Source organism: Stomoxys calcitrans, chromosome 3, assembly GCF_963082655.1.
Source record: "Stomoxys calcitrans chromosome 3, idStoCalc2.1, whole genome shotgun sequence".
Lineage (NCBI taxonomy): Eukaryota > Metazoa > Arthropoda > Insecta > Diptera > Muscidae > Stomoxys > Stomoxys calcitrans.
In genome coordinates, this window is record NC_081554.1 from 99,152,755 (window position 1) to 99,177,719 (window position 24,965).

The 24,965-nt window shown below is 36.5% G+C and overlaps 1 protein-coding gene across 3 annotated transcripts in view; it reads left to right on the forward strand.

Moving 5' to 3' along the window:
- The window catches only part of LOC106084285 (hemicentin-2), a 518,476-nt gene that overhangs the window by 335,314 nt on the left and 158,197 nt on the right, over positions 1-24,965 (forward strand). For all 3 annotated transcript variants that reach the window (XM_059364753.1, XM_059364755.1, XM_059364754.1), the window contains exon 5: positions 5,228-5,424. In XM_059364753.1, coding sequence (XP_059220736.1) covers positions 5,228-5,424 — 197 coding nt within the window. The remainder of the gene's footprint in view (positions 1-5,227; positions 5,425-24,965) is intronic.

A 24,965-nucleotide genomic window follows, 5' to 3' on the forward strand; every position in this document is an offset into this window, starting at 1 on the left:
GACGTAGAATTTCAAAGACTTTTTTTTATTTCTCAAGGATGGATGGTATTAAAAATGGGTCATATTGGTCAGCCGCCTTTAGTACCATATTTTGAAAGTTTTGGGCAAATCCTCCTGGCAGACAATATTGTGATATCGGTCTACGCTTTGACATAGATCCCTCCCGATTTATTTTTTTTGAGAGGTTGGGCCACATGGCGATGAAAATTGTGTTCTCTTCTTATGTAGCGCTCTTATCATAGTTTATGTTAGGTTCAAATGGCCGCTTAATCAGAAAAGTTTTCAAAGAAATGAGAACATTAAGTAGAACTCTTTCCGACTGCCAGTGTAGGACACACACGGCAGATGTTGTATAGATTGCTCTTCCTCGGCGTCTTCAGAGGTTCTGCAGAGTCGTTACTGCTACATTCAGCCTGTCAGCATGTTTTTCGATCAGATAGCGACCTGTCATGACGGACACAATGACTGAGACGTCTATTATAGCCAAGGACAGCAAAGGGGTAAACCTCTTCTCGCTCTTCTCATAAAATATGAAAAATTCCTTTAAACTACAAAAGTTTTCTCACATTTCTTCATATGAATTTATAGATTCGAACCTTTTTCTTATTCATTAAAATCCAGTCGCTTTGCTTTTCTTATAGGTTTTGAACAATAAGGAACTTTCTCAACACTTAGCGTACACATTCATTATGATAAGCCCTATGTTTAGCCATAAAAAGGATTACTCCAGCATCAATTTCTCTAGCAAAAAAGAGTTTACACTTATATTTCGCTTTTTTCTCTTTGCTTCCACATAGATAAAATTGTTAATGCCTCAAACATCCTTTGAACCATGATGGCAGTTGATATACCATTAGAGTCCCAGTTTTGGTAACCTTCAGTAAGTTATCACACATAGCTCATGTGCTTATTTCCTTACACAAAAGTTCGACTGCAAAACTATGCAATTAATGTAGTTGACCTCATAGTTTGTCCTTTTAGCTTCTTTAAACATTCTCCTTCTCTTCCTTCCTGCACTTAATTCGGTTATGACTTTTAATAACTGCCGAAAGTTTTCAAAACAAGTAAATTTTTTGATGTTTCAACTGTTGCTCTTGTTGCAGAGTCATTAGCGAAATAAAGTTGCATTTCTATTTATGTCGTCGAGCGGTTGTGGAGAAGTACACAGGAAAAATTATTCTACATAACAAAAAACCTTATTCAACTAGTGAAAACGTGCAAAGTTCAGCTGGCCCGAATCATGGGTACCCTCCATCATGAACTCTGCTTAAAATGAACACAAACAAATTTAGTTATAATGCATAATTATGCTCCAAACCAGGAAAAAAATAAAGCTTCTAGGAGCCGAAAGAATAGAAAGATCGGTTTGTATGTAAGCTTATTAGGTTAGAGACCCTTCTGGACACTATTCGGTACATTTGTTGCAAATCGTAACACTGCATGCAAAATTTTAGTGAAATCGGACAAAAATTACGGCTTTCAGTGACTCAAGATGCCAAATCTAGAAACCGGGGTCTATATATCAGGTTATATACCGATTTCAACCATACTTACGTACAAAATTTCTGCCAATTCTGCCAAAAATTGAAGCTCCTTGGGCCCGTAGAAGACTAATCGGGTGACCAGTTAATAATGGAGTTATATTCGTTAGTATTATTTGCAAAATTTTTACTAAATCGGATAACAATTGCGGCTTCCAGTGGCTCCAGATGTAGAGAAATCTGTATATATGATGCTTTATCCAAATCCGAACCAATATTGGCCATTTACAATCCGCAAGGACATGCAACAATATCCGTGCAAAATTTCAAGCGAACAACTTTATTCATTCGAGCGCTGGTGTGATTTCGACAGACGGAAACACGGTCAGACGAATGGATGGGCATGGCTAGATCGTCTCAGAACGTCGAGATAATATTTATATACTTTATGGGGTCCCAGATCTATATTTCGAGATATTACAAGCGGAACGACTAATTTAGTGTACCTCCATGCTACGGAGGTGGGCATAGAAAACCTTATATACTATATATTGACTTCGGATCCTATTAAGTTGATCCTGGTATACAATGTCCTACCTATCCTCGCCCATCACTTCACCTGTAGTAATCACACTCCGTTTTGTTGAAGTTTAGCTATTGAGATGAATCTGACACTGTCCATTCTACTGGGTCAAATCTTATAAACCCTCCACCATGGATAGGGTCTTTGCACGGTTTCTCTTCATAGGTAAAAACTAAAAAACGAGTGATAATGGGAGATCAGAACAAGAAATCGCTTTTGGATTTTTAATATGCTCGGATAAGAACTGCTCCCTCCAGAGGCTCAAGACGTATATTCGGGAGATCGGTTTGTATGGGTGCTAATCAGGTTTTAGACCGATTCAGATCATACTTGGAGATCATAGAAAAAGTCATAGTGTAAAATTTCAGACAAATCGGATAAGAATTGCGACCTTTAGAACCTCAAGAAGTATATTCGGGAGTTCGGTTTATATGGGAGATATATCAGGTATATGGAGGTCATAAGGAAATCATTGTGAAAAATTTCAACCAAATCACATAAGAATTGCGCTTTCTAGAGGCTCAAGAAGTATATATATCTAAACATGGACCGATTTGGCCCATTTAGAATGTCAACCAAATTACATTAATAAGAAGTTTGTATCCAAAATTTCTTTCGAAATGTATCGTGCTTCCGATAAACGGAGTGATATGGCAAGTTCGACTTAAATTGTCATGGCGATCAAAAATATATATGAGGTCTTAGACGAATATCTCGAGGTGTTACAAACAGAATGGCGAAATTAGTACACCCCATCTTTTGGTGGAGCGTAAAAAAAGGAGCATTTTTTTAATCGATTCCGATGGTATTGATCGGTTAATCTGTGATAAGCTGCCAATCGGTTCGGGCTTAACTTAGTAAACAGGAAATTTTACACTCACCACCATAGGATGTGGGTTCTTTGGTCATTCCTCGATGTGCGTTCCCATGATGTGCGTGATCTAGCCATGTCTGTCCGTGTTTGTCTGTAATAATCACGATATCGGTTGAAATTTTATAAACATACTTCTTTTTGATGTAGATTGTTGGGCATTGCGTGATCGGTTCATATTTGGATATGGGACCTTCGATTTGATTTCTTGAGTCCCTAAAAGCCGCAGTAGTAACTTGGTTGTTATTTTTTTGTATGCAGTGACCATTACGATTTCCAAAAACTACACCAAGTACGGTCCTAATCGGTCTATACGCTGAAAAATTAAAATTTTGGGTTATAGATTTCTGCCTTTCTAAATAAATGGGATCTTGTGATCGCATCGCTTTCGCTCAGTATAATGTAAACCAGTGGTGAGAGTTCGCATCGCACCCTATTAGTACCTTAATTCCTTTCTGTTTTGACTTCTTCACCAGCCGTTGCAGCTCCGACGTGGATGGCGGTGTCGGAGAGTCGAAAGGCAGATAAAGTGATGCCAGGTATGCTCCACCGTACTCCACGTCGGATGCTATAATCACTCGACCTGATGGAATATTTCCGACGTTACTGCAGATGGAGGCCGACTATTTTCACAGCGTGCACTCGCATATACGCGGAAAGCCTGGCAGGAGGCAAGGGTGGTATTTATAATGAAGCCCTGCAAGGCATAGGCGGATATCACAACCTCTGCGTGACAGTGGCCTCTGTTAACCCATAGGAGTGGCGATAAAATTGAGGGGTGTATTTTATAGTTTACTTATGCAAAATCGGAGCACCAAGTGCTAACATGTGTAGGCTATGCAGGGAAGATGATGAGGCGTTGGAGCATTTCCTATATCATTGCCCGCGCTTTCGCGGCTTACATACACGGTCATTTAGATGGGGACACAATACCAGGCATGAACCAACTTAGGGGCGTGGTGTGGAAACCAATTAAGGATATTGTAAGTAGCGCGGTATTCCTAGGTTAAGTTAGGTTAGGTAAGAGTGGCAGACCTTTTACTCAGACTCACTTAGACAATTTTAGGTCCATTGTGATACCACTGGCGGGAATCGAATCCATGACCCCTGCACTGCTAATCCAAGCACGCTACCAACTCGGCTACCGGAGCTTAATTCCTAACTGTTATATTCTTTTTCGAGGTTATTTTTTAGTAATTAGATCGCACAACAAACCGATTTCTGGCTTAGGTGAATGTCAATATTGACATGAGCCGGATTAATATCCGCGCCCTCTTTTCAACCTAACCAAACTTGTTAAGCTTTTATCGTTCAATTTTTAATAATGGCTTAGTTTCTACTTGCCATGTGTCATCGATTAACAGCTACCGAAATACCGGGTGATTCAAAATAACACCTCACCTGAAGCTGAAGCAAATCTTCAGCTTTTATTGTTGGAATACATTCCACATGGTGTAGGCTTTTAAAAATTTCGCATTTTTTTTTATATATTTTCACGTCCTCCAATTTTATATGTATATATATTCAACTAGTAAATTTTCATGGTCACTTTAAACGACAATTAAATTTCATTTATCCGAAACTGAACAGAAATTAAAAGTTATGTTAAACGGAAGTTTCCACCCACAAGCGAAGAACAAAATGAACCAAAGTCATGGAGATGATGGCTTTGCCAAAAATACGAGCATACAAAGTTTCAACCCCTTCCCCTTTTGGAAGAAACGTTTAATTCAAACACACATTCAAGCATGTCCTGCAGATAAATAGCAAATGAAGAGCGAAAGAGAGGAGGAAGGAAGGCAAATGGAAAATACAAATAAACCAGAATGATGCCACTTAAGGATATCACAAAAAGTAACAACAGCATTAACGACCAGGAATAGTCGGGCTATTTGGGCTTGCACTGATGATGATAAAGTGTCCATTTGCTGGCAAATGCCGCTTTCGCACTCTCACTCAACAACCCAACTCCCCGCACATTCACATGGGCCAAAGCAGCAGCTCTAGTTGGCCCCCGTCCACCGCCTGGCTATATATAGCATAACCGAAACAACAAAAGTCTTGTTATTTTGAAGTTGTTACGTCTTCTTTTTCATTTTTTTTATATATATGTTGTCTTTTTTTGTGTTGATCATGTTTTTATTGCATGAAACAAGGATAAAAATGGGGAAAAAATGAAAAACGAAATAATTTTCATGTTTTTGTTTCATTTCCGTTTCACGTTTCGCGTATCTATCTATCTGTACATGTATATATATATATATCTTTGTTTTTCTGTAACTTCCTCCACAGCTGGTATCGTGACGGCAGCAATGCAATGCTGCAAGCTGCTGTACTTAAAGGAGGCTCAAAGGATCAACCCACCAATGCAACACTAACCATTGTGCCACGTCGCGAGGACGATGCTGCCAAATACAAATGTGTTGTTTGGAATCGTGCCATGAACGAGGGAGAACGTTTGGAAACCACAGCCACGTTAAATGTTAATTGTAAGTAAACTTTTCATTCTCTCTTTTTTATATACGCAAGGATCTCTACTTCTTTGCAATGTTTACCCAAACAAAAAAAAAAAAAAAAAAATATGGTGAAAATATTTAAATTGCATTAAAACGACATATTGAGTATTTTGATGCTGAGGTCTGTACAAGGGCTTATAAGGGTTCATCGAGATATGAATTCTTTTTATCCAAAATATTAAAATAAACATCAATACAATCAAAAGTGATAAACTAAAAATACACTCAGTAAGAAGAAAGAATCCTGGCGAGACCATCAGAAAAAAAATTTTCAGCGGTAGTTTTCTCCTCCTAATGCTGGCAACATTTGTGAGGTACTATGCCATATAAAACTTCTCTCTAAAGAGGTATCGCACTGCGGTACGCCGTTCGGACTCGGCTATAAAAAGGAGGTCCCTTATCATTGAGCTTAAACTTGAATCGGGCTGCACTCATTGATATGTGAGAAGTTTGCCCTTGTTCCTTAGTGGAATGTTCATGGGCAAAATTTGCAATTGCAATTTGCAATCGAGTGAACTGCTTTAACACTTTTTGATAACATTTTTTATTTCTTATACCCATCAGCATAGAATGGTGTCATTATTTTTTGGTGGTTTATTATTTAATATCATTCCGCTCATATATACATGGTGTCCGTGTATGTGTCTGTCGATATAGTCTCCAAAAGGGGATGAAACTTTTTTTTTGTCCCTACGAAGGTTAGGTTCAAAGATGGTCTATATAGGATATGGTGATAAAGATGGTGATAGCATAACTCTTATAAAGACTGATCTTTTGATTTAACATGTAAATATCTCAGAGGTAGTTTATTTCATTCGATTTCGGTGATATTTGGATGTTGGGTTGTGTAAGTCGTTTTTACAATTACTGCAATCACTATTGAGCTGAAACAAGATATTGATGAGTTCATTCACCAATTATCTATCATACATACAGTTATGAGCAAAACAAGGGACAGCGAGTATAGGATAAATAAAGCATTCTAAAGTGCGTAAAATGAGAGTGAGATCGATGATTTACACCAAATTGCAATGCCTGTAAACGGCAAAAACAACTTCCGTTACGAAAATGTTAAACATGTGTTGTTTGTTTTATTTGTTTGCCAAGCATACTATCTAAATGTAACGTGTGCAAAATAATAGGGACACTTCTGGTTTTCAAACGAAAAAAATTCAAAATTAGAAAAAGAAAGGCAAGTTTTGAGTTACAATTGCAGCTAAATTTTGTTCCAACAGATTTTTAGTAACTTTACGATCTCTTGTGCTTAATAAGGGATCACCCTAGGCATAGAGTAGGTTCAGTTCCAGTGAATCGAAACTGTTATAATTTCCTACGTGAATTTGGGTAACCAAATTCATCTGAGTTTTAGTGGTATTCCAAAATTTTTCAATCGAATTTAGATACGGAGAATTTGGTGGCCACCCCAGAACAGATATATTGTCTGCATTAAGACGTGTGCTTAAGGCTCTTGTCCAGTTGGAAAATCAATCTGACTAGCATTTAGTCTCCAGATATTGTAAGAATACAATTCTGTAGAATTTTTACGCTATTTGTAAATTTTATGATGCCCTTTATACTAAGGCGGGGCGCACTCTACTGGAAAGAAGCATTTCCGAAACCAGGATATTTCCAGCCAGCCAGCCAGATAAAAATATCAAATATGACTATATATATTGAATAAATCAACCTTTGTTGAAAATCTGTTGTAATGGCGGGTTTTTTACTGCTGCGACGAGATAAGTCGACTCCAGGGTTACAAACCCTAAGTAATAACACAAGCTGTTGGTCTTCGTAGATATTCAAAATGTGAGTCTTCATTGATTACTAGATGAACCGGGCCCGCTCCACTGCGCCTTCTTTAACTTTCTAATATCATTCTAGGGTGAGGAATGCGGATATCGAATTCGTGCCATTGTAGCCTATGAAGCTGAACGTTTTCGTATCCTGGCGAGAACATCGAACAAAGGATAAACACTATCCTCTCTTCATGTTGGCGACATTTGCGAGGTACAATGCCATGCATGGCCGCACTGCGGGACTCCGTTCGGACTCGGCTTTAAAAAAAAGGTCCCTTATCATTGAGTTTAAAATCGGAAGGCACTCATTGATGTGTAAGAATTTGTCCCTTCTCTGTTCCTGGTGGTAATGTTCTTCCTAGGGTAATGTTCTCATTAAGGGAAGGATGACACCTCAGACATTTCGACTCAAATATGGATATCGAATTCGTGCTGCACTTCCAAATCCCTTTAATTTGAGCCCCATATTGCCATTGCCGGTAAATATGTACCATTTGGAGGGTGTTTTGGGGCTGGGGCGGCCACCGGCATTTTTCACTGAATATAGATTTCAAATTCGTTCCTTATTCCCAACGGAAATGAAGTTCAGTTAAGGGGGTGCTTTAGGGCGCACCCCAAAACACTTAGCTCCAAAATTAGATATCAAATAAGTTTTCTACTCTCAAATATCTTTCATTTGAGTCCCATATTGTCATAATGGGTCAAATAACCCTTTTGACGTATCTTCAGGAGGAAAGGCGCCAGCTAGACTTAAACTCAAGTTTTAATGTCATATTCGTTTTCTGGTCTCCAATACCTTTCCTTTGATACCCTAATTGTGCCCATCGGAATACTTTCGGATATGGGTGACGTTTTTGGAGTAAGGGGGAGGGTCCGCCTCAACCCGATGTCTTTGATTATGAAATTCGTACTCTACTCTTGAAATACTTCCATTTGAATCCCATATTGTCCCGATCGGTCCACTTTTATTTTTGGGTAGTACTTTTGGGGTAAAGGGGAGGGTCCGCCTCACTCCCGATATCAAAAAATTATATAGCCTATGTTTCCTTCCAAACCAACCTACACAATCTGAGAAAATTTGAACAAACAAACAAACCGACAAACAAACACAAATTGAATTTTATATACAAGATTCGGTACACAGTGTTGGGAATTTCAGCCTGTTATGGGTGTATATCTGGTAAATACGAGTGTTGAAGCCTGGTAGAGGTGAGGTGGGTGAGGCTTCGGTCGGCGGTAGTCTACTCGGTGGTAACTAATGCGGGTGCTTCGATTACGGTCGTGCCACACATCTACTTTCCTCGCTTTTGTGCCGACAGGGTTTAATCTTCGGTCCGAACCTCAGATATTAATTGTCTAAATAAGAATGAAATGAACTAGGATAAGTATTACACTTTGAAACAACATATGTAAATGATATGAAAGTAGTTCGTCACGTTACACTGTCTTGACAACATAGACTTCGTTTTCATACATACAATTTCAAGTATTTAAGTTTTTCGAAATATTGAAGTTACAACTTACAATATTAACCGAATTTTTTTTACAATATTACCAAAGTTTTTTTGTTTAGACAAGGAAACAAATTTGTTTTGATAGTTCTATGCTTCGTCTCACAATTTTCGATTTATTAACAAAGGTTTCCGGATTGGGTATGCATTTTACAGCATTTACCATCAAATTTTTCGAAACTGTTAGCAATTCAGCCACTTTCCGATAATAATTTCCCATCTTAAGTAGTTTTGCATATATTTTCATGTGAACCTGTAGGTCACAGTCCCTCGATCTGTCTAGGTTACAGGTAGATAAACTTGTTTTTACATTTCTACAAAGGAATAACAGCATTGTATTCACATTGAGTAACAGCTTTTAATGAATTTTCTACATTTTATAAACGAATTGCCTTACCGTCCCTATTATTTTGCGCAATCTAAAATTGGCAATAGTGCTTTTTGTAGCAATAGTGCTTTCTTGTGAAATATTAGTACATGTTTCATATATTCGTAACGAGAGTTGTTTTTGCAGTCTACATTCATTAAAAAGGTGTTATAAACCACCGATCTGGTTCTCATTTTACGTGCTTTAGAATCCTTTATTTGTCCTTCTTTTGGATTTCCCTATTTTTTGCACATAACTGTATCTCATATTTTATATTTCGCAAATACCTTCCATATTTTTCATTCGATTTCAATAAAAAATTTAAATGCCTTAAAATTATATTAAACCTTCCCAAGTTAAGGCATTTGGCACTTGTCTTTATAACATATTATTGGGGTGCTCAAAAAGTAATTGCGGATGTTTTAAAAGAAAGTAAATGCATTTTTAATAAAACTTAGAATGAACTTTAATCAAATATACTTTTTTTACACCTTTTTTTCTAAAGTAAGCTAAAAGTAACAGCTGATAACTGACAGAAGAAAGAATGCAATTACAGAGTCACAAGCTGTAAAAAAATTTGTCAACGCCGACTATATGAAAAATCCAATTAGTTTTTGGGCAACCCAATATATAGACGATTTGGCTTTTCGATCTCACGAAAATCTGATTTGTTATACATTTTCCATGAAATTCGGGGCAGTGAGTTATACTGCAACCTTAATTATCCATCTTAAATGCAATTCACAAAGGTCCACCACTTAATACAGTCGTCATATAAAGCAACTCCTCTTATAGCATCATAAGGTTCACCCAAAATCCATGGTTGTTTTTTGTATATACGTATCTATTTTTACATTACATTCATTATTCACAAATTTTACCTTAAATTATGCGCAACAAAACTGTATTTTGTTCGATAAATTGGCAATGTACCTTTGCATAGAGCACTTAAGCCCGATTTCTATTAATGGACCAAAATTGCGCCAAATGAAATTTGATATGACATTTTTATATTAACAATAGCCATAGCAAAAATGCTACACATCGAAATTGGCTAAATGTAAAATTTCCAAAATGTCCTGCTTTTCAAGGCAATAAAAACGTTTGGTCAATTAAAAACGTATGCAGGACCATTGTGGTCGAACAATTACATCAAACTCATTTAGAAATTTCATTCGAGAGAGTTTTGTGTTGGTCACATTGAAAGACCAAACCATATTTTAGGAGGCAACAAAAAAAGGGTCAGATTAACCCTTTTGTAGTCAGCGGCATTAATGAAACATGTAATGACGAGCTAAGTATGTTTGGAAATATGTTTAAAGGCTTTAGTTATGGATTCTTCTAAATTTTTAGACCTCTACCCTGTAGGATGTTGTAATTTCGTTGGTAACGCATTGTGCTTTGATTTATTTTTCTGAATCGTTAAAGTATGCAGAGAAAAAAAAGTAAAAGCGTGCCTAGTTCGGCCGTTCCGAATTTTGGGTACCCAGCACCATGAATTCTGCTAAAATGTACCCTTGTTAACTCAGTTTGTAATTGAATTATTTTGAAACAATCAAAACGGATATTGATTAAAGCTTCGATGGTCTCAAGAAGCATTTTAAGGGTATTGGGTTTCAAGGGACCTACATCTATTTATGTCCCTATCGGCATAGGATCCGTTGTGAGTATTATAGTACACAAGTGTAGTACTTCATGTACCAAATTTTAGCCAAATCAGGCAAAACTAAGACTTCTCGAAGTTGTATCCGGAGATTGATGTATTTGTGGCCTATATATATAGTTATGTACATATCTAGTTGGAATTTGGTGTTGGAGGGCATACGTGTACTTCTTGTAGCAAATTTCATATCAGATGAAATCTGAGTGGCTCAAAAAGTCATATCCGGGGATCGGTTTATATGGGCAGCTATATCAGTTTATTAACCCATTCGGATCATACTTGGCACGGCTGTGGGAATTCGGAACAGAGTTATTTATGTTAAATTTCAGCCAAATCAGGTGAAAATGGATTTTTATTCTAGGTTTCTAGGGGCTCAAAACTCAAAGCCGGGGATTGATTTATATAGAGGCTACATCGCAAGAAGTCAAAACCGGGACTGTATCCAAATATGAACCAAAATGGCCCATTTGCAAGTCTCCAATGACCTACATCCATTGGAAGTATCTATGCAAAATTTCGAGCTGCTAGCTTTACGCATTCCACCGCTTTCGTAATTTCGATAGACGGACGGACGTCATGGCTTGATCGACATAGAATGTCGAGACGATCTAGAATATATATACTTTATGGGTTCAGAGATCAATACTTCGAGGTATTACAAATGGAAGATCAATATTCGGTGTATTACAAACGGAATGACTAGATTATTATACCCCCATCCTATGGTTTATACAAATTGTTTCATTACTAAATAATTTCTATGGTGTGCTAACGAAAAAAATTTGCTACTGCTACTTATTTTTAGGCATGTCTTCGAACTAACATGAAAACGTGGACAAAACATTGAACCTTATTCGCTTCTTCTTATTTATTCTCCTGCTATCTCTGTCTATTTTGTGTTACTGCTAATACCGGAGGTATTATTATGAATAAGTCATTATTTTTAAAACACAGGTATTGCTGAGGCTAGTGATAAATCTATCAAGCCAAATGTAATATTAGACGATATGTATTCTCAAATGCATTTTCAAATGTGACTAGTCTGAAAGTTGTATACATCGTGTGATACGTACGAAAATTATCATATAAAAGATAAATATGCAATACTTTCGATTAAAGCGAGAGCTAATTTCATCGAACATACATAAAGGCAAATGTCTAAAAAAAAAAAAAATACAATGCATATGAGAATATATGTCAATTAGAGCGTATCTGACTTACATATGGAAACCAATTTCCCGACTTGGCAATTTTTTTGACAAAATAAAAGTCAACAAAAATCATTTAGAGCTGCATAATACTGTTCCTCCGACACTCAACTGGGACAATGGTTAACCCACGAAAAGCTATGATGTCAATCCTAGATATTATCGTTGTTAAAAACACATTTACCACCAATTGAAATAATATCCACATTGTTTCCTGGGAGAAATAAAATCTGAAAGTTCTCTCCTCAGTGGCCACTTAGACTCCCAGTGGGTGCTTCAAATAGAGTACCAATTAGGTACCAATACCTTTATACCTTTGAATTTCAAAGTTCTTCCCCTTAGATCTGTTTCGATTAGAGTGACGACATCAGCACGACAAGTTATGGAAACAGAGATTGAATTACAAATGAGTTGTATGAGAAGCTTTGTTTATCTCCACCTATTTACAGGCGATACAACTGTGCCTTTTTCATGTTAAAGTATTTTCTTGGGAAAACCTTTCGACTTAGCCACAATTTGCGTGTGTATAAATTTTGTGATTTGTATATGAATGGGTGTATCATGTAGGCTTTCACAACCAGCACAGGTACGAAAAAGAGGAAAATGTTTTTAACAATGTTTGGAGGTCTGATATGATTGTTGACTTGTCTATTATTTTGTATAAGTTTTTTATTTTTGCAGCTCGTGACCCAGCTAACCACTTTTTTACACATATTAAAACTTAATTTCTTCAACAATTTTCTCAAACATTACATTATAAATAGCCAAAAATGCGAATAATGAAAGAAAAGTGTGATTAAAAAAACCGATTATTTTAATGATGTCTATTCTATCTTCTAGTCCATTGGGAAATATTAGATGGAATTTGCGGAAGGCATATCTGCAAAAGCGAAAAATCCAATCACGATTTTATTTCAATGTGTCAATACAATAAAATAATGTCTGTAATGTCTAAACTATATTGCATTTAAAAAATAATTTGCCGAAAATTAGATGAGGCTGTTTTGATTAGTACCTGGTTTAATTCGAACAATGCTAAATTACTAATAATGATAGGAAAAAAAAACATGGATCTTTTCCATTTCCTGCGGTTCATATTTTATTTTAATACCATTTGGTATTAATTCAACTTGAAGGAAACTATTACGATTTGATATCGTCACGTTTACAGTCTTGTCATGGCAAAGTAATGTATGTGGAATTAATTGATGAATAAAACGAATCGAGTTTGGCCAAGATGTAACATTCACAAGCGATATAAAATGAATAAATGGTACTTGTTTTAATCCATTAAAAGGTGAAATGTTCAAGTGATAACGGTAATGGCATTAAAACAATATGGGTTTGGTACTGGAGCCAATAACAATTTGGTATTAAAAGCAATAACTACTTGGTAATACATTATATACTAAACGGTACTTGGAGCAATTTATTTTATCTGTACCAGATGGTATCGCTTTGATACCATAAGTGATTGCTTCACTATTCATACCACATGGTATCGAAATAAGCAGGTTTGTTATCAATTTTTTCGAATCAATCGATAATCAATTTTAGACATTGCCGAATTGGCTTGTATTCTTTATTATTTTCAATCGCCGAAAAACTTTGTGGAAAGAATAGAAAAATGCGATTCGTTTCACTGTTTGTAGGTGGCATGTCACTTGCGGCTGCACTAAAAAGGGGTCATATCAGTATTAATTGCACATTTAAATGTGGATGTGTGTTTTGCCCCTTTTATTGGATTTCTTCAGCGAGTGGCATGGAAACTCAGACATGTTAAACAAAAGAAATAACTACTATAACTACTACGATTGAAACCTGACACAAGTTGGTCAATCCTCTTTGGCTGACCATCTCACGCAATATGACAGAGTGTTCCGTAACAAAAAAACGCACCATGAATCATATAAATAGCAACAAGAAGTGTATCCACAATCCTTTGAGACCACAATGGAAAAACTGAGGCAAAACTTAACCCATCTGTTAGCATTGCAATAAATTACAGAAAATTCTAGTTCTCATGCTCGCCCAGGGATGAAGAGGGGCTGGAAGTCAATGGGTCTCTAGCTGTGGACCGCTCTGGTCAAACAAGTTAATTCATCAACACCATGGTACATGGGTGAAACCACTTTTCATTAAAAATTATCATTGATTCATTAAAAAACTTAACGAGAGAATCCTTTTCCAACAACCCATGCTAGCAGGCCCACACATGGCATGTGGATCATGTGTACTTGGTCCTTATCTCTGATGGTCGCCACATTAGTGTTAGTGGGTGTTAAGACCTTTTTTGTGTTAAACCATTTTCCGTTTGCCCCTTCCCTCAACTTCACACCAAACATTCAAGGTGTTTCATTATTTTAAATGTGTTTGTATGGACCTTTAGAGTGTCGGAGAATGTGTGCGTGTGTGTGCTTTTCTCTTTGCTTTGCATTAATTTAAATTGTGTTGTATGCATTTGGCAAAAGGGGCCAAGTGCCATAAATATCCTGGCTTGTGCCCCGGGCTCTGCACTCCCTATTCACTCTTTCACTGCCCCATTCGTGTTTGCATAAAGAACAACGCTTTAACATTTGTTTTTTAAATTTTATGAGGGCTTAAATGAGACATTTACCATTAAACGGATGTCTTCTAAAACGGATGCCAAAAACTGGAGGCAATGCCAACAACGAGTAGCATAACCAAAAACGAAAAAAAATGGAATAACAACTTATATAGCTTGCCATGATGGCTGGTGCCAACAAAGTCGTCACCTCTTGGTTTGGTGTTAATGAAGGTGGTGTATAACGAGCGGGTAGCCTTTTTGGCTACATTTGAACATTGCTTTATCGTTGCAGAAACTATGGCGTTTAGTATGGGTATGGAAATAGTTTTCAGATACAAAATAATGACTTAATTTTAGAGACCGTTTGATGATTTTAGGTTTCAATACCACAGAAAAAAAACCAAACTTTAAGTTTACTTTCAATGAATTGTCTCAACAGTAATTGGTAAAGATTCGATACAACCATGAGTGTTGTTATAATAAATAACGAGGATTGTGAACTATATAAAGGTCTCAAAGTTATTAGAGTTCTACACAAGATATCTTAAGAGTCCGCACAAGACGTCTAGTTAAGGTCTTCTGTCTGTATGATATATTAATTTTGAAACCTATCGTTGAGACTGCAACTCAAATGAGCAAATAAAATGAGAAAAAAACGCCTAGCATACATTCGCATCAGAGACCGGCCTCTGATAAGAAGACTTTTTCATGCCTCATTTTTGTTGCAAGTTCAGCGACTAAAAACGACTGTTTAGAATAAGGCTTGTTTTATTCGTGTGATAGTGGGTACAGGTTTCAAAACAATACGAACTCTATTTCGACCATTAGTAAAAGCTGCTGCTGTTTTTTAACCGCGAAGTAGCAAACACTCTTGCTTAAATGGGTCAAACCACTTTACCAACATTTTAGACCCATACGCATCCATCGTCATCAATGGCACTTGCAATCAAATTCAACTACAAAACTTATTGATTTAGATCACATTTAATTTTTGAATATTATAATTTGGCTAGCAATACTACATGCGGTAGGCAGAAAACTAACATTTGGGAGAAAAACATACAAAACCTACGTACAGTGACTTACATAAGCATTCGTTTTTCTGTTTTCTTCAAATGTGTTAGAGTCTTTGTAAACCTATGAACATTTTTGTAAAAATATTTTTATCGAAATGCGTAAGGATGAATATAAAGAAGCGAACTATGCCAAAACAAATTCGCAAAACAACTTCATTGTTTTATTTTTAGGGAATAATAGAAAAAAACTAAAAATCTTGCTCAAAAAAGTATTTATCGGTGAATATGTCACAAAGTTAGGACTATATATTGATCACACTTAGTACACATCTGAACGTAACTCCTTATTGCTACAGACGGCCTCTAATCATATTGGCATCGATTCTAACAATTTTCGACACATTTCTGGAGTGATTTTGTTCCATTATTCCTGCAGCACTTGATTATTGAAACGTACATTATAAAGAAAATATAAACTATGTTTATTATAGAGGTCTATTTTTCTTTTACTTTCATGAAACATTGCTACACGATTTACACGACATTTCGCAAATAGCATTTCACTCTCCAATTTTTTTGACTTTATTCAATTTTCTTTTTTGCTGTTTAGTTTAACATCATTTTTATTATACCCTCCACCATAAGATGGGGGGTATACTAATTTCGTCATTCTGTTTGTAACTACTCGAAATATTCGTCTGAGACCCCATAAAGTATATATATTCTTGATCGTCGTGAAATTTTGTGTCGATCTAGCCATGTCCGTCCGTCTGTCCGTCCGTCCGTCTGTCTGTCGAAAGCACGTTAACTTCCGAAGGAGTAAAGCTAGCCGCTTGAAATTTTGCACAAATACTTCTTATTAGTGTAGGTCGGTTAGTATTGTAAATGGGCCATATCGGTCCATGTTTTGATATAGCTGCCATATAAACCGATCTTGGGTCTTGACTTCTTGAGTCTCTAGAGTGCGCAATTCTTATCCGATTGGAATGAAATTTTGCACGACGTGTTTTGTTATGATATCCAACAACTGTGCCAAGTATAGTTCAAATCGGTCTATAACCTGATATAGCTGCCATATAAACCGATCTTGGGTCTTGACTTCTTGAGCATCTAGAGTGCGCAATTCTTATCCGATTGGAATTAAATTTTGCACGACGTGTTTTGTTATGATATCCAACAACTGTGCCAAGTATGGTTCAAATCGGTCCATAACCTGATATAGCTGTCATATAAACCGATCTTGGGTCTTGACTTCTTGAGCCTCTAGAGTGCGCAATTCTTATCCGATTGAAATGAAATTTTGCACGACGTGTTTTGTTATTATATCCAAGAACTGTGCCAAGTATAGTTCAAATCGGTCCATAACCTGATATAGCTGCCATATAAACCGATCTTGGGTCTTGACTTCTTGAGCCTCTAGAGGGCGCAATTCTTATCCGAATGGAATGGAATTTCGCACGACGTGTTTTGTTATGATACCCAACAACTGTGCCAAGTATGGTTTAAATCGGTCCATAACCTGATATAGCTGCCATATAAACCGATCTTGGGTCTTGACTTCTTGAGCCTCTAGAGGGCACAATTCTTATCCGATTGGAATGAATTTTTGCACCAAGTATTTCGTTATGATATCCAAGAACTGTGCCAAGTATGGTTCAAATCGGTTCATAACCTGATATAGCTGTCATATAAACAGATCTGGGGATTTGACTTCTTGAGCTTCTAGAGGGCGCAATTCTTATCCGATTTGGCTGAAATTTTGCATGACGTATTTTATTTTTACTTTCAACAACTGTGTCAAATAAGGTTCAAATCGGTTCATAACCTGATATAGCTGCCATATAAACCGATCTGGGATATTGACTTCTTGACCCCTAGAAGTCGCAATTATTATCCGATATGCATGAAATTTTGTACGACGGATCCTCTCATGACCATCAACAAACGTGTTTATTATGGTCAGAATCGGTCTATAGCCCGATACAGATCCCATATAAATCGTTCTCTCTATTTTATTTCGTGAGCCCCAATGGGCGCAATTCTTATACGAATTGGCTGAAATTTTACACAGGTCTCCAACATATAATTTAATTGTGGTCCAAACCGGACCATATCTTGATATCGTTTTAATAGCAGAGCAACTCTTTTCTTATATCCTTTTTTGCCTAAGAAGAGATGCCGGGAAAAGAACTCGACAAATGCGATCCATGGTGGAGGGTATATAAAATTCGGCCCGGCCGAACTTAGCACGCTTTTACTTTTTTTGCCTAAGAAGAGATGCCGGGAAAAGAACTCGACAAATGCGATCCATGGTGGAGGGTATATAAGATTCGGCCCGGCCGAACTTAGCACGCTTTTACTTGTTTTTAATATTAGTTTATTTTATTTTGTTTTGTTTGATATTATTTCATTTTATTAAATCTTATTTAAATATATTTTATAATACCCACCACCATATGAGGGGGTTACTAATTATGAAATTATTGATCTGCGACCTTTTAAAGTACATTTATATATATTCATGATCGTCTTGACATTCTTATTCGATCAAGCCATGTCCTTCCGTCTGTCGAAATCATGATAGCGGTCGAAAGAAAGAAGATGTCCACTTGAAATTTTGCACAGTTTCTTCTTATTGATGTATGTCGTTGGGGATAGGGCAATTTTGGTTCAAATTTAGATATAGCCTTCATATAAACCGATCTTCGGATTTGACATCTAGAGATCATGGAGTTGCATATTGGCAGAAATTTTGCACTAAGTGTTCTGTTACCACTTCCAACAACCGCGCTAAGTACGGTTAAAATCGGTCTATAAGCTGGTGTAGCTCTCGATTTGAGATCTTGAGCCCTTGAAAGCCGATTTAGCTGAAATTTTGTACGTAGTGTTCTGATATGACTTCCAACAAGCGTTGTAAGTATGGTCTACAGCGGTGTATAACGTGATGTAGCTTCAATATAAACCGATCGCCTGATTAGCCTTCTACGTCCCTAAGAAGCTTAAACTTTTGGCTGCTTTGATAGAATGTACGTACAGTACGCAAGTGTCCTACCACTAAGTTAATTTTTGTACTTTTTTATTATAATGTATAGTGGTGGGTTCTCAAGATTCGGCCCAGCCGAACTTAGTACGTTTTTACTTGTTTTATTTTATTTATTTTTGTTTTATATTACTTTATTTCATTTTGTTTTATTTAATTTTAATTTATTTTATTTAATGTTCTTTTATATTATTTTATTTTTCTTTACTTATTATACCCTCCACCATAAGATGGGGGGTATACTAATTTCGTCATTCTGTTTGTAACTACTCGAAATATTCGTCTGAGACCCCATAAAGTATATATATTCTTGATCGTCGTGACATTTTATGTCGATCTAGCCATGTCCGTCCGTCTGTCCGTCCGTCCGTCCGTCCGTCCGTCCGTCCGTCCGTCCGTCCGTCCGTCCGTCCGTCTGTCTGTCGAAAGCACGCTAACTTCCGAAGGAGTAAAGCTAGCCGCTTGAAATTTTGCACAAATACTTCTTATTAGTGTAGGTCGGTTGGTATTGTAAATGGGCCATATCGGTCCATGTTTTGATATAGCTGCCATATAAACCGATCTTGGGTCTTGACTTCTTGAGCCTCTAGAGTGCGCAATTCTTATCCGATTGGAATGAAATTTTGCACGACGTGTTTTGCTATGATGTCCAACAACTGTGCCAAGTATAGTTCAAATCGGTCCATAACCTGATATAGCTGCCATATAAACCGATCTTGGGTCTTGACTTCTTGAGCCTCTATAGTGCGCAATTCTTACCCGATCAGAATGAAATTTTGCACGACGTGTTTTGTTATGATATCCAACAACTGTGCTAAGTATGGTTCAAATCGGTCCATAACCTGATATAGCTGCCATATAAACCGATCTTGGGTCTTGACTTCTTGAGCCTCTAGAGTGCGCAATTCTTACCCGATCAGAATGAAATTTTGCACGACGTGTTTTGTTATGATATCCAACAACTGTGCCAAGTATGGTTTTAATCGGTCCATAACCTGATATAGCTGCCATATAAACCGATCTTGGGTCTTGACTTCTTGAGCCTCTAGAGGGCGCAATTCTTATCCGATTGGAATGGAATTTCGCACGACGTGTTTTGTTATTATATCCAACAACTGTGCCAAGTATGGTTTAAATCGGTGCATAACCTGATATAGCTGCCATATAAACCGATCTTGGGTCTTGACTTCTTGAGCCTCTAGAGTGCGCAATTCTTACCCGATCAGAATGAAATTTTACACGACGTGTTTTGTTATGATATCCAACAACTGTGCCAAGTATGGTTGAAATCGGTCCATAACCTGATATAGCTGCCATATAAACCGATCTTGGGTCTTGACTTCTTGAGCCTCTAGAGGGCACAGTTCTTATCCAATTTGAATGAATTTTTGCACGAAGTATTTGGTTATGATATCCAACGAATGTGCCAAGTATGGTTGAAATCGGTCCATAACCTGATATAGCTGTCATATAAACAGATCTGGGGATTTGACTTCTTGAGCTTCTAGAGGGCGCAATTCTTATCCGATTTGGCTGAAATTTTGCATGACGTATTTTATTTTTACTTTCAACAACTCATAACCTGATATAGCTGCCATATAAACCGATCTGGGATCTTGACTTCTTGACCCCTAGAGGTCGCAATTATTATCCGATATGCCTGAAATTTTGTACGACGGATCCTCTCATGACCATCAACAAACGTGTTTTTTATGGTCTGAATCGGTCTATAGCCCGATACAGATCCCATATAAATCGTTCTCTCTATTTTACTTCGTGTGCCCCAATGGGCGCAATTCTTATACGAATTGGCTGAAATTTTACACAGGTCTCCAACATATAATTTAATTGTGGTCCGAACCGGACCATATCTTGTTTTTTTATTATTTTAGTTTGGTTAAGTGTTTATTATTATTTTGTTGTAGTTAAATTTTTATTATTTTATTTTATTTTACTCTCCTCCTAACAAACCCATCATAAATTGAGCAGAAATTTTCAGCTGTGAAAGATACAAATTAAATTTGAACATTTAGCAGACAGTGTTTGCTATTCTCAGCAGTGGTTTTGTTAAGAGAGCAGACGTTTCAGACAATTGTGATAACTCAGGAACACGAGATTGATAATGCTGCTAGTACTTTCGTTAAACCGGTCAAATCGCATCAAATATCCCAATAGCTTGTTTACATCTACTAATTCGAACAAGACCTAAAAGAAATAAGAACACGAAGTAAAACTTCTTAATTTTTCCAATGTAAGTCAGTCATTTCCCTACCTTCCTTCACCTGCAAGTTTTAGTCTATCATCGTGTTTTCCAATAAGAAAATTACATGTTTTTACGGATACAATGAATGTAACTTCTATTCAAGACAACGACAACAACCTTAAGACCTCTTCAGGTATAGATTTTGTCTTATTATCTTGTAGATTTCCCAATTTGCGGCCTTCTGTCTGTCGTTGCGTTTCGGCGTTTATTTTCAAGAATTAGCTTGCATACCCCCGCAATGTGTAAGATGGGTCCTAGTCTGGCAAGTTTGCCTGCTTTACAATTCCCTCCAATCTGGACAAGTAAATTGTGAACTATTCAGCAATCTTGTTGTGAGTTCTATGATAGTCGATGGCGGCTCCGAACACGAAATTTGTATGACAATTTCAATCGATAACATTTTTCTTAAGAAAAACAATTCGTAAATTATATGTTTGTGGGAAAATGTACATCAGTACATTGGCCATTTGTGAAGCCGAGAACGAATTTTGGCTTCCAATTGACTTTTGGTTTTTTATAACTGGCATATTATCAGCATATTACAATATTATACACCTGTAGGTAGTTTATATTTTCAGAAGTTCTTCTCTAAGAAATGCATCTCGTCTAGACTCATAGTCTCAAAGTCTGCTGGAAATAGCACACACTGTCTGCTGACTTTTAGTAGGTATTTGCTGCCATTACAGCAGTATTTTCCCTATTACAGTTGTAGTTCTGTAATTTCAGAACAGCAGACCGACTGCTGCGAAAATGACTGAATGCTTAATTTATAATGGAGTTATTGAAAGAAATAAAATGAAAGAGTAGATTTTTGGAAAGAAAATGAGAAAAAAAGGTTCCGTTCACATATCCACACTGCACACATTGATGTTGTTGTTTATTGCACACATTTTTTGCAAAATAGTTTTGAGCAAAGGCTCTTGTGCCATGCGTTCTATGACATAGGTTGAAAAGTGTTATAGTTATAATCATAATCATCTACTAGATATGAAGCACTTATGCGGCATTCCTCTGTTTAAAGTAACTTTGCACTGTTGTTGTTCTAATTTAGTGAACACTATAAATTGATTTTTTTTTGTTGTGTTAAAAGGAAAAATATCAGAAAAAGCAAACAATAGGTTTCTTCGCAGAAACGAAAAAAAACTATTGTTTTAGCAAACATTTTTACTGTTTTCAATAACATATTTTGCTGAGTGTAGACGTAGGTTTCAAACTATTCAAAAATGAGATTTTTTGAAAGTCTGGTTTGAAGTTTGGGGATTTTAAAAAACCGATTTAACTAGAGGTAATACCATTTTAAATTGTATAAATAGTCAACAGTCAACCCGCATGTCCCTTTTTCAGTTCCTTATACAACATTGATTAAGCGCGATCATGTAAACTTTAATGAGATATTTTCCAAAGAAAAACATTCCAATTGAAAGAATTGCATGAACTTTTTCGAAAAGATGAAAATTTTTTTAATCATATATACTTTTAAATGTGTTTTTTTTTTGTTTTAAGTTTCAAGATAGAGTTTTGATGAAATTTTTTCTCGGAAAAGTTTTCTCATAAGGAAAACTGTTTTTGAATTTTCATAAACGAAAAAATTGGATAACATTTTTTTTTGATGACATTTTTCCAAAGAACGAATTTTAATAACATTTTAATAAAATTTTTTATCGTCAAGATGTTGTTGGAATTTTTTCTAAAATTATAGGTTCGTTAAATTTTTCTATAAGACTGTAACTAGAAAGGCGAAACCCGGAAGACATATGTATATGACAGAATTGCAATGAGATGAAGTTGATAATTATCGCAAAATATGGTGAAAAATGAACCATTAGTAAGAAATTGTCAATTTATTATCGTTTAAAATTGATACTGACATATAATTAAGGATTCAACGATTTTCATCATATATAGTTTTTGTTTTGTCCCCTTCCCCGGGCGAGTGAAGATATGTGGTGAAAACAAATGATTAAACGACACATTGCGCATATAACTAACTGTTCAAACAGAGCCAAAAAGGATTTAGGCCAATACCAAAGATTTACAACTTTATGGCCCCTTGGTTGTGCTGCAACCGCAAGTTGTGCTGCAACCACAAAAATCACAAATTATGATGGTGAAAAAGTTGTTTGGTTTCCTTACCATTTTCATTCCGATGTACCATATAAATTTGTTTTATGCGGTTTTGACAAATTTTCCTCCGAAAAAAAAATTGTATACACAAAGTCTTTATGTCCGTCCTATGTCCGAATATTGAAAAGGGGAATTGTATCTATTATTTTTGGGTTGGTTCCTCTCTCTCTCTCTCTCTCTCTGCACACGAACTTTTTGTTTAGATATTTACTATAGTTTACCAAACATATTTAAAAATTTAATTTTTTTACAATCCTTTTGTTAACTTTACAAAGAACTATGGTGCTTTGGAAAAAATAGCAGCTTAACAGAAAACCAGTAGGAAAAACTAAAGTGGAAACTTAAACACATATCCAATGAATATTCAAATGGGCTGTGTATGTTTGGATTGCAATATCAGTAGTGCTGGCGAGAATTTTTAGAAAGTTGCCAACTCACAAAAGCTGCATTGGGATAGGGATGTCCATGGGCACGGCAGTAAAAATATTCGGGATTATGAATTCTAATCTCGGAATTTGGGATACTAATGAAATTTATGCCTCCTCAGGCAAGGCAAATCTATCTTTCCATATCTATGCCGTTGTCCTTCTAGTGCTTGGGAATGTTTTGTTGTCTGCCATTCCTTAAATTAACACATACCAATTTGTGCTTTCAGTGTAGTCATGTGCGAGTAACAAAGTAAATGCAAGAGTTAAAGATAGTTTGTTTATATTGTGGATAACAATTTGTCCAAAGGATTGTGGCTTCACACCTTTAACTACGTGTGTCTGTATGTCTGTCTGTCTGCCTCTGTGTTTGGTCGGTAGGAGGTTTACTATGGTCTATGCATATTGTTTGCTTGCTTGTTTGTGCATGTAGTGAATGTTTGTATGGCTGTGTTCAGGATAAAAATTGCAAAGTTTTCCTACATATCCAGTGTATTGGTTTGAAAGAACCTCCATGTTGTCCTTGTTGTCGCCTGCTCTTACCTTTTAACATGCGTTTGTGTTTGTGTGTGCATTATGTTTTACTATTTTTTATGGGTTTTCCATGTAACCTAAATCCCTTTTTAAGTATTTTGTTATCAAAGCTGTTTGCCATTAAAACACAAGAAAATAAAACACGGAAAACAAATAGACAGAGAGTCCTAGAGTGGAGCAAGTGGCAAGTAAAATGAAATGAAAAACAGAAAAGTGTTCGAGAGTAGTGCCAACGTTACCTTAGATTTGTGTTACACACATGCTGTCACAACAATTCGGCCAAATACATAGGAAACGCAAAAAAAAAATCAAATAAAAACGGAAACTGAACTTTTGTGAGGACTATACCAAAGCAAAGTCGAGAAGAAAAAACTAGGAGTACGCAAATAAATAAAAAGATATATCGAAAGGTTAATACGGGAAGAACTCGCATACCTACCAACACATACTCTCACGTTTGTACGACAGTCGAAGTCACAGGATTTAGTATGGGGCGCGTTGGCATGTGGCTTTAATGGCATGAAATAAAAAAAAACAAGGTTGTGTAATCAATTCATGTGTAAATAAAGTTATTTAATTGATGGCTAACAAGGAAATTGTGTTATAGTGCACATTGCACAGAGTTGGAAGTGGGAAAGGGTCAAGTCATATCTCCGACCTCCTTCTCTTCCCCCACCTATAGCATAAACGTCACCAATTCGCTCATTGCAGCCATCGAGCAGCAATCCAAGGCTAGTTGTCAGAGAATATAAATCGCCTATGTCGTTTCGGACTACTCGGTTTCGGGAATGCCAAAACTACACAGCGAAATGTGAGTGCGCGTGTACGGGACACAATGATGGTATACATATTTTAGACCAAATCCAGGTTATAGCTTACAAATTTAACTTCGACGTTAATTTGACCACAATCATTTTTATACTCTCCACTGTAGGATGATGATACACCAAACTCGTGCACCCTGAGACATTGGTTGGAATTCGATTATAAGAAGAACAAGTAAAAGCGTGCTAAGTTCG